Source organism: Pipra filicauda, unplaced genomic scaffold (assembly GCF_003945595.2).
Source record: "Pipra filicauda isolate LSUMZ 115617 unplaced genomic scaffold, ASM394559v2 scaffold423_size595307_pilon, whole genome shotgun sequence".
NCBI classification, from domain to species: Eukaryota; Metazoa; Chordata; class Aves; order Passeriformes; family Pipridae; genus Pipra; species Pipra filicauda.
Window position 1 is genome coordinate 505,141 of NW_024104558.1, and position 12,912 is coordinate 518,052.

The following is a 12,912-nucleotide window of genomic DNA, read 5'->3' on the forward strand; positions in this document are numbered from 1 at the left end:
GGGGCAGCGGGTCCAGGGACGTGCCAAACCTGGCTGAGCTTGGACTAGAGAACCACAGAATCTCCTGAGCTGGAAGGGACCCACAGGGATCATCCAGTCCAACCCCTGGCCCTGCACAGACACCCCAACAATCCCCCCCTGTCCCTCACAGCGTTGTCCAAACCCTCCTGGAGCTCTGGCAGCCTTGGGGCCGTGCCCACTGCCCTGGGGAGCCTGGGCAGTGCCCCAGCACCCTCTGGGGGATCCTCCCACTCCCAGCCATCCCAGGGCACTGCTCTCTGGCAGCAGGGACAGCTGAAGTGCCTCCCCTGAACCACAGACAGGATCCACAGTTCCGCCTGGGGGGATAAACCCAAGGATTTCTCCACACTTCACCCCAGCCCAGCAGCTGCAGCAGCTCAGGCTGGAAAGCTCCCAGAGCTGCACAGCTCTGTCCCTGCACCACACAAACCCAGCCACACACCTTCCAACCACGGCAGCCAACCTGCAGAGCCTCGTCCGGCCAAACAGAAAATCCACACAGCAACAAAAACACTCCCCGAGCTTTGCACCGCGGCAGGAAACTGCTGGGCAGCTCGGGAAGCCCAGAGCAGAGCAAAGCACTGCGGGAGGGGCTGAAAGCCTGGCTCTTCCCAGCTCCCGGGAACACAAGGATCGGGACCCAGGGAAGGGCTGGAGCTGTGCCAGGGGGTTGGGATGGATCTCAGGGAAAGGTTCTTCCCCCACAGGGTGCTGGGGCACTGCCCAGGCTCCCCAGGGCAGTGGGCACGGCCCCAAGGCTGCCAGAGCTCCAGGAGCGTTTGGACAACGCTCTGAGGGACAGGGTGGGATTGTTGGGGTGCCTGTGCAGGGCAGGGGTTGGACTGGATGATCCCAGTGTGTCCCTTCCCGCTCGGGACGCTCCGGGGCCCGGTGCCGGCCCCGCTGTCCCGTCCCGCGGGTCGCGGCTCAGGCGCGGCGCGGGCAGCCCTGTGCGGGCAGTGGCGTCGCGGGGTCCTCGGCGCGGCTCCGGCGCTCCCAAGATGGCGGCGGGGCCGGTCCCGGCCGTGTGAGGCGGGAGCGCGTCCCGGGCCCGCCCGCGGCCCCTCCGCCCGCCCGGCCCCGCCCGGCCCCCGCGCCCCGCCGGCGGCATGCTCAGGTCCACCGGCTACTTCCGCGGCATCGACTGCCCGTTCCTCAGCGCCGGCGGGCCGGGGTCGGGCGGGGGGTGCCGCAGGCCCTACTGCCACTTTCGGCACCCCCCGGTGCCCCCCGCGCCCCGCGGGCCCTCCGGAGACCCCGGCGCGGGGATCCCGCTCGGACACGGCGCAGGTACCCCCTTCCCCCGGCCCCGTCCTGCCCTTCCTCGAGCTGTGGCTCTCCCGGGTCCTGCCGCCCCTTCCCGGTTTCCCCCTCGCCCCCCAGCCCGGTCCGGCCCCCCCAGCCCCAGCCCGGTCCCCGCTGTTCTCCCCCTGCAAGGGCAGGCCCGTGCCGGCTCTCCTCCTCTCTCCTGCCACCCACCAGGGCCTGGATCCGCCGCCCCCTCTCCTGAACGCCCCCGGTGCCCCCGGGACCGGGTGTTTCCCCGCAGCCCGGTGGGCTCTGGGGGCATCACCCGGCGGGGCAGATGGGACCCCCCACGTGTGCTCAGCCCTGCGCTGTCACCTCCTGTTCCCTCCAAGGAAGGGCTAGAGGAGCTTTCCAGCCCCGTGGGTGTCTCTCCCGCTATTCCCGTGGCACAAAGGGCGGTATGGAGCAGTTTTCCAGGGTGTCCCGGGGCCTGGGACGAGCCCGCGTGTCCCCGGCGCGGCTGCGGGAGCTGCAGGAGCTCCGCGCTGCCCTCAGCCCGTTCTTTGTCGCTCCGGGCGCTCGGCGCTGAGGTGTCAGGGCCGAATTCCAAACGTGCTGACAGCTCCAGCTCCCGTTAGATCCCTGCAGGAGGAGCTGGAGGTGCCCGGGTCCTGACCGGTGCAGGGAGGAGGTCCCGTGCTGGGCTGTCCTGGGGGGCTGTGCTGAGCCAGACCCCGCTCTGAGGGGTTTGGGGGAGGCACGGGGCACTGCCAGGCTCCCCAAAGGCAGCTTGGCACGACCCCCCAGTGAATCAGGGAATCACAGACTGTCCTGGGTTGGAAGGGCCTCACAAGGATCAATAGTGAGTTATTGTTCTGCCTTCTCCCAGCAGCTCCTGTCATTCTCCTTACATGCATTATTTGCTGCTCTGCTGATTTATTTGGAGGGAAAAACCTGCCTTCTTCTCCCCAGAAGATCCCTACTGGCTTTCTTTTTGTTAAAGCTTTGTTATTTCTGTCTTTTTTCTCTAAAACCTGAAGCAGAAATTGCCAAAATGAAGCCCAACTTGTGGGTTTTTGGGTGCTTGCTCAACTCTTTGGGTTGCTCACAAGTTTGGAAAGGGATTAATTTTCTGTGTCTCCTGGTTACCAGATCAACTCAGCACCACCACTAGTTTAGTTTAAAATAAAAGAAGCATAAAAGTGCTGTTGCGGGCAGGTAGCACATCAGAAAGACAAAGGGTTTTGCCTATTTCAGTGTTCTTTTGAATTTCAAAAGCTCCCTGGAACCCTTTAGGATGGTCCTTTAGATGATATCATAATTATCTTGCAGTGTGCTATTCCTGTGTGTCTTTAAATATCTGTGGAGTGTCAGCTTTGGAACCAGAATGGCTCATTTTAGTCTGTGCCGGGTGCTTGGGAACAGCTGGGGCTGGGTTTGGGTGTGGAGATGGGGAAGTGAAAACGGGTTTTCAATGAAACCTCCTGGTGCCCCTGGAAAGCGTGTGCTCCTGGAAGTGTTGGGGTAAGAGCAGAGTGTGGAGGGCAAGAAAAATCACCCCAATGTCTTGCTAGGCCTGGCCTGGTTATGTCAGAGCCAGGAGAAGCAGCCTGAGTGTTGGGGAGTGAGGGTGGTTTCCTTGGAATCATAAGGGTTGGAAAAGACCTCCAAGATCCAGTCCAGCTGTCAGTGCAGCACCTCCACCCCGGTCACCACTAACCCACACCCTGAAGTGCCACATCCACACGTCCTTTGAACACTCCAAGGGATGGTGACTCCACCCCTGCCCTGGGCAGCCTCTGCCAGTGCTTATCAACCTTTTCCAATCAGAAATTTTTCCTGATATCCAACCTCATCCACTCTGCTGCAGCTCTTGGAGCAGCTCTGGCTTGTGACAGACAAAAGCTGTAGCGTGGGCCTGGTTTTTGCCACTTGTGAAAGGAGCAGGATCCCAAGGATCCCAGCCCCTGCCTCGCTCCACTCAGCCTGTTCCTGCCTCTTCCCAAAGCCTTGGCATCTCGTGCACGGCAAGGCTGTTGGAACAGGGATCTGTCCCTTCTGTCTCAGCTCAGGGTTGGGCTCCAGCCATTTTTTAATCTTGGTTCTGTGTTGACTCCCCCCTGCAGAGCTGCCTCCAGCCCTGGGGAACAACAGCACAAGGACGTGGAGCTGCTGGAGAGAGTCCAGAGGAGGCCACGGAGATGCTCCAGGGGCTGGAGCCCCTCTGCTCTGGAGCCAGGCTGGGAGAGCTGGGGGGGTTCCCCTGGAGGAGAGAAGGCTCCAGGGAGAACTGAGAGCCCCTTGCAGGGCCTAAAGGGGCTCCAGGAGAGCTGGAGAGGGACTGGGGACAAGGGATGGAGGGACAGGACAAGGGGGAATGGCTTCCCAGTGCCAGAGGGCAGGGTGAGATGGGATATTGGGAAGGAGTTGTTGAGGATGGTGAGGGCCTGTCCCAGGCTTCCCAGAGCAGCTGTGGCTGCCCCTGGATCCCTGGAAGTGTCCAAGGCCAGGTTGGACAGGGCTTGGAGCACCCTAGGCTAGTGGGAGGTGTCCCTGCCCATGGCAGGGGGTGTGATGAGATGCTCTTTAAGGTCCTTTCCAACCCAAACCATTCCAGGATTCCGTGATTTCAGTTGAGAAATGGGAGATGAGCAATGGACCTGCTGCAATCCCTGGATTTTAGAGTGGACTCCAGTGGGTCATGGAAGGTTCCTGATTTCTGTAGGAGCAGAAGACACACCTTGGCAGTTGCTCTGTAGGCAGTGCTTGGCTCAGCTTCCCCAGCAGGAGTCAGGTTGAAGTGCTCCTGTCATTTCCCTGCCTGCCTGAAGCTCCTGGTGCCTGGCAGGATCTGTAGGATTTACACTAGAGGGTGTAGTAGTCCAGCCAGAACCAGGCAACCATCTTCTGGGAGCAGGTTCCCCATCCAGCAGGACTTGCTCCCTGCCAGGGGAACTGCCTGTCTGGTTTTGAAGTAGCACTTGGGCAGGTTTGACCCATTTAATCACAGCACTCAATAAATAAGCTTTAAAAGCATCATTTTTTTGCCAAAGCAGGTGGGTCTCTACAGCAAGAGCTGCAGCTCAGATCTGTGTTTTCTGGGATAGTGGCTAGAAAAAAAAGGATAACATCTAAGGGAGCAGCCTGCTAAGCATATTGATTCCAGGCTGGGGCTGGCTTTGATGTGTGAGGATCACTGGAGGACTGGCAGGAACCCCAAAACTCCTGGTACAGCTTTGGAGGGTTGAAAGGAGCTTTTGAAAAGTGAGAGTGGAGCTGGCCTTGGCAGGTTGTGGAGGGAGGAGGCTGTGGGCACGGGCCAGATGGAGCAGAGAGGATGTGAAAAGAGGAATTAGGGGGATGTGGCACCGTTCCCCCTTTCTTTTGTCCCACCCTCACCATTCCAGACTTCCCAAGGCATGAAGAGTTCAGGTGTTCCTAATAGGTGATCCATATTTTTCATACAGTGCTTGTGTGCTCCCAGGCTCTGGGAGAAGAGGCCTCCAGGCCCATTCAGGAGCAGGAGGACTGAGTTTTCCCCGTCTGCTGCCCTCTGGATGTGTCAGACATTCCCTTTCCTTCCTTTCTGAGGGCAGCTCAGTCAGGACAAAGGTGTGGAGTGAGGAGGGAGCTGTTGAGATGTGTCTGGTCTGTAGGGCACGTGTGAACTGGGGTCTGAAATGTGGGATACTTGGCATGGGAAGTCTCTTCCCATGTTTTACTGCCTGTGTGGTCACAGAATGTGGCTCCCTGGAGGCTCGTGGAGATCCCAGGCTGGCTGAGCACTGAGGAAGGGGCTGGAGCTTGTGCTGGTGGGGAATTTTCTGTGCAGGACTGGGAACCTGGAGGTTGCAAATTCTAATCCTGACTTGGCTGAAGTGCTTTTTCCATCTGTGAGACGACTAAAACCCACCTGCTTCAGAGCAGGATGAAAAGATTATTGAATGTGTGTGAAGTGCTTTGAAAGCGAGCGGTGTAAGGAGGAGGGAAGAACTGCCTTCAGTCCTAAAAGCGTCTTTTCAAGAGCTGTAGAGGGGAAAAATAGGTCTCTCTTTAAAGTCTGGGTCCTGAGTGTGCTGAAAGACATAAAAGAGGCATAATACAGCTCTTCATAAATATCTTAAGGAAAGCAGCTCTTTGGTTTGCTGGGTTTCAGGGCTGTCAGGAAGGTGTTTGGGGTGGATGTGTCTGAACCCAGAGCAGAAACTTTTGTCCTGATCTAGAGCTCTGAGTTCTTTTGCCTGCTCTGATCCTGGAATCCTGGAATGTCCAGAGCTGGGAGGCACCCACAGGGATCATCCAGTCCAACTCCTGGCCCTGCACAGACACCCCAACAATCCCCCCCTGTCCCTCAGAGCGTTGTCCAAACGCTCCTGGAGCTCTGGCAGCCTTGGGGCCGTGCCCACTGCCCTGGGGAGCCTGGGCAGTGCCCCAGCACCCTGTGGGGGAAGAACCTTTCTCTGAGATCCATCCCAACCCCCTGGCACAGCTCCAGCCCTTCCCTGGGTCCCGATCCTTGTGTTCCCGGGAGCTGGGAAGAGCCAGGCTTTCAGCCCCTCCCGCAGTGCTTTGCTCTGCTCTGGGCTTCCCGAGCTGCCCAGCAGTTTCCTGCCGCGGTGCAAAGCTCGGGGAGTGTTTTTGTTGCTGTGTGGATTTTCTGTTTGGCCGGACAAGGCTCTGCAGGTTGGCTGCCGTGGTTGGAAGGTGTGTGGCTGGGTTTGTGTGGTGCAGGGACAGAGCTGTGCAGCTCTGGGAGCTTTCCAGCCTGAGCTGCTGCAGCTGCTGGGCTGGGGTGAAGTGTGGAGAAATCCTTGGGTTTATCCCCCCAGGCGGAACTGTGGATCCTGTCTGTGGTTCAGGGGAGGCACTTCAGCTGTCCCTGCTGCCAGAGAGCAGTGCCCTGGGATGGCTGGGAGTGGGAGGATCCCCCAGAGGGTGCTGGGGCACTGCCCAGGCTCCCCAGGGCAGTGGGCACGGCCCCAAGGCTGCCAGAGCTCCAGGAGCGTTTGGACAACGCTCTGAGGGACAGGGTGGGATTGTTGGGGTGTCTGTGCAGGGCCAGGGGTTGGACTGGATGATCCCTGTGGGTCTTCTTTAAAACTAAAGAGGCTCTTTAAATGTTAAACCCCAACTGTAATCCCACCTGGCCTGTGTGTCTGTGGGATCAGGGCCATTGTCGAGTTCCTCACACAGCACTTTCCTGAGGGCTCTGCTGGGTTTGGTGGGAGCAGCCTCAGCTCAGTCTGGGATTGCCCTTCTCTGACTGCCATGTGCAGTGCAGCTCCATTCTACATGTAGAAGGGATGACAAAAAGGGTCTTTCCAGATGCATTTTCCTCCCTGTAGTTGATGTTGTGCAAGATCAGCTCAGGAAAGAGCTTTTATTACTGTATTTGCTACAGGGACACTGAGGAGAAATGGAAACGCATGAACTGCCTTCAGTGTCACCCCTGAGAGAGGAAAGAGGGGGTTTAGTGTTGGGTCCTCCACCCCATGAACTCTGCATGGGGGCATTAATTCTGCTTTTTCCCCCCACCTTTGTGTTTAGGACAGTAATTACCAAAGTGTCACCAGTGCATTTTATTTTTAGCTGAAGTTTTGAAATGAAGACTGAAAAAACAATTGGTGGTAAGGTCAGGACGTGTCTTTTCACGCTGTGGCTCCCCAGCAGTTTGGGATTTGTGGTCACTGAAGTGTCCCAGCAGATCCCTGTGGGTGGGCAGGGGCAGCTGGGTGATGTGCCAGGATTTTGGGCTGGGCTGACAGGACACTTGGGTTTTTGCTCTTTCTGTGGCTGTGGGGAGGTTGAGCCCCAGGTCAGAGTCTCCCCACGTGGCACTTCCTTGCTCCAGTTGAAAAGCAGGAGGTGGGAGCAAATGTCCCTCAAACCAGCAGGGTTTGGAGGCTGGAGGTGCAGCCCCTGCCCGGTGCTGGGGCACCGGAGCTGTGCCCGTGCTGGGGAGCTCCCACAGGAGCCCTTCGTGCACTCCCACAGGATCTCTCTCCACTGTGGAAAATCCTTTGAACACTTCCTCTGTTGTTTTTTTTAATCTCCAGCCAAGCCCTGCCACGCTGTGCTGATGGGAAGCACGATTCCCTAATCCAGGGTTTCCCAGCCCACGTTCCGGCGCTGGGCGAGGCTGGCGGCGCCAGGGCGGGCTTTGGGCAGGCGCTGACAGGCACGGCCAGGCCGTGTCCCTGCCCTGCAGCCCCCTGCCCTGCAGCCCCCTGCCCTGCTGGCACTGCCCGGGGTGCCGGGGGTGCCGGGGGTGTTGGGATGGGGGATGGATGTCGGGGAACCACTCGTGGGGCCCACCCCGAGCCCAAAGCCACGTGTGCAGCCGGGGAGCGGGGAGAGCAGGTCAGGGACTCCCCGGGTGATGGGAGCAGCTCTGGGGAACAGGAACCCGGTCAGAAAGCCCCCGCAGCCGCTCGGAGCCCGAGCGGGCCGGCAGGGAGGGAGGGCGAAGGCGGGACTCGGCCGGCGGGTCCTGCCCCGATCTCTCCCCCACGAGGTGCAGTGTCAGCACTCGGGAGCCTCCAGCCCTGGCCGGGGTGTCTCAGCAGCACCGGGCAGGGCCGGCATGAACAAATACCTGCAGTGTTTGTTGACCACGGGGAGCTCAGGTAACTCTTCTCGGCGTTTTTGGCGCAGGGAACTCGTGTTTCGGGGGGCGCGGCCGGAGAGAAGCTGCTTCTCCCGGGCGGCTTTCACGTGGTGCCATTCATTGGACGGCCCGGGGTCCTCGGGCTGCTGCCTCTGGAAGAGATGGACTGTGCCGACAGCTCAGCTCGCCTTGGGGGGATTTGGTTGCACGAGGGTTCTCATTTCCCTGCGGATCTCGGGTTTTCATTGCAGAGGGGGTTGTGCTGAGGGTGTTGGCATCGCTGTGCAGCTGCAGGTGTCCCGGTCCCAAAGGAGCTGCAAAGTTTTAATTCCGGCTTTTGAGTTGTGCAAAGCCAGACAGGTTTCAAAACCAGCTTAAGTTTTCCTTTTAACCCTTCATAAAGCACAGCTGAAGTTGTTTTTTTTTTTAAATGTAATACAGCTTGAAAGGTGCTTTTCTTTAACTTTTGACTTTGTATTTCAAGGTGTCCAGTTGTGACTGTATTGAAATAGTTGTTCTTTAGGGTTTTTTTTTCCCCCTGAAATAGCTAAAGAAACAAGACAGGTGTTAAGCAGATAACTTATCTTGAGCACACCAGAGAAAGGCTGGAAAATTAAAGCACTGGTGGGTGTAGCTGCTTTTGACTGTGCTGGTCAAAGTCAGTTTTCAAGGTGGAGTTGAATAGAGAGAAGACACCAGTGAAATACTTAAATATTTCTTTTTTTTCCTCCTTCTTTTTAAAGAAGATTTGCTCTGCTAATGCTCTGCTAATCAGATTTTGGAGCAGATCCTTAGTTTTATCCAGCAGTTACACAGGGAATGTGGAAGTGTTTCCATGTCTTTTTCTCAGAAACAGAAAAAGCAAGTCTCTCAATTTCTTTTTTTTTTTTTTCCCAACAATATCAACTTTTTTTGTATTTTGAGGAATAACTTTAAAGCTGGGATGAGAGGGGCAGTGGAAAGATCTCCAAAGAATCCAAACATTGAATATCCAGATGAATGTCTCATGGATTTTCAAACAGTGAGGTGCCTGTGTGTGACCAGCCATGGGGTCGGGGTGGATTTGGGGTGCCAGCCTCTGCTCTCTGGCAGGTGCAGCAGTTCTGGTTCCCAGTTCTTTGCTAAGCTATGGGAGAAATGTGCCAGTGGAGTGATTCCCTCTGAGGACAACATTCCATTTGTCACAGGCCTCCACGTTCTTTGCCGGGTGCTGTTTCCCACCGGAGCGGGTGGGACCGTCAGTGCTGCTGATGGAGGGATGCAGATGATGGTTTGGGGTGGGCCAGACTGTCCTGTGGTGGCTTTTCCATCCTTGCATGTCCCTGGTGGGGCTGTGGGAGGCAGTGACAGTCCCAGCTGCCCTCCAGGATGTCTCTGAGGCCACGCACAGGGTGAAGCTGCCACGTTCAGTGGCTTGAGGACCTTTTAGATGTTTGTCTGGCAGTGCCAGAGGCAAAATTGCCCAAAGTTGTGTTTTCTCGAATAGAATGGGGAGGTGTGTGCTGTGTCCTGGTGTGTTGGTGCCTGAGCTGCCCTGTGGGATGTGCCCTGACATTCACCTGCTGAAGGGGTTTCCCATGGAGTTGCTTGGGAAGGACACGGCCCAGCTGGAGCTGTTCCCTGCTGGAATGAACCCAGGCAGGCAGGTCTGTGTCTCAGGAGAGCTGGAGGGGGACTTGGGACAAGAGCCTGGAGTGTCAGGACAAGGGGGAATGGCTTCCCACTGCCAGAGGGCAGGGTTGGATGGGATATTGGGAAGGGATTGTTCCCTGGGAGGGTGGGGAGGCCCTGGCACAGGTTGCCCAGAGCAGCTGTGGCTGCCCCATCCCTGGGAGTGTCCAAGGCCAGGTTGGAGGGGGCTTGGAGCAACCTGGGCTGGTGGAAGGTGTCCCTGCCCATGGCAGGGGGTGGCACTGGATGGGCTTTGAGGTCCTTTCCAACCCAAACCATTCCGTCATTCCATGATTCCCCCCCGGCAGGAGGCTGGGATGGCTGAGCTGAGCAAACAGCCTGTGGATGGTACAGGGGGATGTCTGGCTGCTCTTGTCCCTTGGTGGGACCCCCCCTCCCCGTGCTGGTTCCTCTGGGAACCCCCTGCTCAGCCCACGGGCTCAGGTGGCACCGCTGGCAGCAACAGCACCTGGAGAAACCAACCCTGCCCGAGAGCGGGGTTAAAAATACCCTGTGAGAGATGACTGTTCAGCTTTTTTCAGCCTTTCTTTTCTCACATTTGAGTCCCTTTTTCCACTAAAGAAATGACTGTAGAGGTTCATGATGTACTTTGATGCTGTGGCATTAAAACACCTCCCTTGGAGTAACAAATCAGAGGAGTGGGGTTCAAACCTTGCTTCCTGATGTCTCTTGATCAGCACAGGGCTATCTCTGCTTGTAACATTTAATTTTAAGAATTAAATTTACTACTTAAAAAGAGAAAGAAGGGGCAAAACAAATTCTTAGGACTAAAGGTTATATTTAAAGTTGAAGAAACATTTCTCTTAGCTCCCCTTCCCTGCCCTCCTAACCCATTTCCTCTGGACAATTACTTGAAATGTACTATTTTAAATCTCAGCATTAATTATTTCCAAGTGGTTGCATATTATTGTTAAATTAATTGTTGGAAATTTGCTTTGGGTACTGGCAAATGAGCTTTGTGCCAAGAGCTGCCAGTTCTTTTGCACTCTTTAGTTCTGAAGAGGAACAGAACTCAACCTGCTGGTAAAGCCTTTCTGAAACATTTTGTTCTGGAGGAACCACTGTCTCTTCTGTGAAGCATTAAATGAAAAGCATAAAATACTTTTCCAGTGGTGCTAATTTTTGTGTAGTTGCAGAGGTTGTCCATTTGCTGAGTGCTGGCACAGTAAACACAGGGAGCTGTTAAACCAACAAAGCTCTTCTGATGACGTGAAATAAAAATGCCTTTTTTTTTCCCCACCTCTCTAAAGAGTCTCCAAACAGCTTTTACCTTCCCCACCTCCCTATGAATGCAGCTTTTGTTGCCAGCTGCAGGTGATCCAGGGAAATGGGTGACTTTGGCAGTGGCAGGTCTTGAAAATCACAGAATCACGGAATCTTTGAGGCTGGAAAAGACCCTTGAGGTCACCAAGTCCAACAGTGAACCAGCACCACCACCACAGCCACCACTGACCCCTGTCCCCCAGGGCCACCCCCACGTGTTTTTTGAACACTCCCAGGGATGGTCACTCCACCACTGCCCTGGGCAGCTGTGCCAGTGCTTTACAACCCTTTCTGTGAAAACATTTTCCCCAATATCCAACCTGCACCTCCCCTGGCACAACTTGGGGCTGTTCCCTCTCCTCCTGTCCCTTGTTCCCTGGCAGCAGAGCCCGACCCCCCCCAGCTCCCCCCTCCTGTCAGGGAGTTGCAGAGCCAGAAGGTCCCCCCTGAGCCTCCTTTTCTCCAGGCTGAGCCCCCCCAGCCCCCTCAGCTGCTCCTGCTGCTCCAGCCCCTTCCCAGCTCCGTTCCCTTCCTGCACACGCTCCAGCCCCTCCATGTCCTTCTCATCATAAAATATTGTCAAGAAATGTTTGCTGTCTTTTGGCCTGTGCTGGTCCCTCTGCAACTTGACCAGCAAAGCCTTTTGTTTTGAATTCCTAATTGCTGTAAATGTGCAAGTTTCTAATTTTTGCCACCTTTTTGCCTGGCAGCAGCAGCTCTGTCAGGTCTGGGAGGGAGGTAGTTGGTTGTCACTCAGTTGCCCAGAGCAGCTGTGGCTGCTCCATCCCTGGGAGTGTCCAAGGCCAGGTTGGACACTTGGAGCAACCTGGGCTGGTGGAAGGTGTCCCTGCCCACAGCAGAGGGTGGAATGAGATGAGCTTTAAGGTCCCTTCCAACCCAAAGCATTCCATGATTCTGTGTCCCACATTCTGCCCCTGCAGGTTTGCACTGACCAGCAGGGTCAGTGGCTTTTCTGTATTTAAAGCATCTCAGGTATGTGTTGTGGTGGGTGCTGGAGGAAAAAAAAAAAAGAGACATCTTTTTCTCCAGAATGATTCACTGTAGAGTAAGTTTTACCATCACACTGCTGACCTTGTCCTCCCATTCTTCTCTAATGTCAGCTTTGTTTACTGCCCGTGCCTGTTGCCCAAACTAGAAGGACCAGGGAGGAGCTGCTGGATTAGAGAAGCTCTGTAATAACCAGCTCCACCTCAGAACTGAGGCCTTGTGTCCCACAACCAACACAGCAGTAACCAGGAAAAAGTGCAGCCAGCCCTGTGTTTTTGGCAGAATCTTGTTTTGTGCTCCACATTCTCTGTGCTGAAGGGCTGATTCGGGCACAGCTCGGTTTGATGTGCTCTGAAGTAGTGCTGGGTTAGAGAAAACCTTCACTGAGGTCCTGTGGAAATTAGTAATGGCTTGTTTTGTGCAGTGTTGGTGGTAACTTCACCTCTGTGTGTCTCAGGAGGGTTATTTCGTATGTCTCAAGTACGTTAATTTATTAAAACAGTTTGTACCTTAAGGAGTGCCCTGATGGCAGTTTTCACAGTCCTGTCAGGAGCTGCCATCTCAGGCCTCATTATCTCGTGATTCCCAAGGGACAGTGTGGACTCTCTTTTACAGAATCCCACAGAATCTCCTGAGCTGGGAGGGACCCACAAGGTCCATCCAGTCCAACTCCTGCCCTGCCCAGGACACCCCAACAATCCCACCCTGTCCCTCAGAGCATTGTCCAAACGCTCCTGGAGCTCTGGCAGCCTTGGGGCCGTGCCCACTGCCCTGGGGAGCCTGGGCAGTGCCCCAGCACCCTCTGGGGGAAGAACCTTTCCCTGAGATCCATCCCAACCTCCCTGGCACACTTTCATGTAAAACATCCCTCCAAAAAGCATTATTTCAGTATATGGTGCCTCTCCCTCCTTTGGCTCCAGCAGGAACTGCAGACATCTCACCCATCACAGCAGCAAACCTGGTGCAGTTCATCCTGGACTTAATCTCCCTTTACATCCTGAGTGTCCAGATCAGTGAAATGAAGAGGAATAAAAGCAAAAGGTGAACAGACTCCTTTGAGTCTGGGATCCCAG

At 55.7% G+C, this 12,912-nt stretch overlaps 1 protein-coding gene across 2 annotated transcripts in view; it reads left to right on the forward strand.

Annotated features, from left to right (window-relative positions):
- The first annotated feature begins 1,033 nt into the window (after positions 1 to 1,033).
- The window catches only part of REXO1 (RNA exonuclease 1 homolog), a 44,770-nt gene continuing 32,891 nt past the window's right edge, over positions 1,034 to 12,912 (forward strand). The window contains exon 1 of one of the 2 annotated variants that reach the window (XM_027711563.2): positions 1,034 to 1,311. In XM_027711563.2, the coding sequence (XP_027567364.2) occupies positions 1,131 to 1,311 (181 nt within the window). In that variant the 5' untranslated portion in view covers positions 1,034 to 1,130. Of the gene's footprint in view, positions 1,312 to 7,827; positions 7,896 to 12,912 lie in introns of those variants that run through there. The other variant, XM_027711564.2, reaches the window with a different exon arrangement.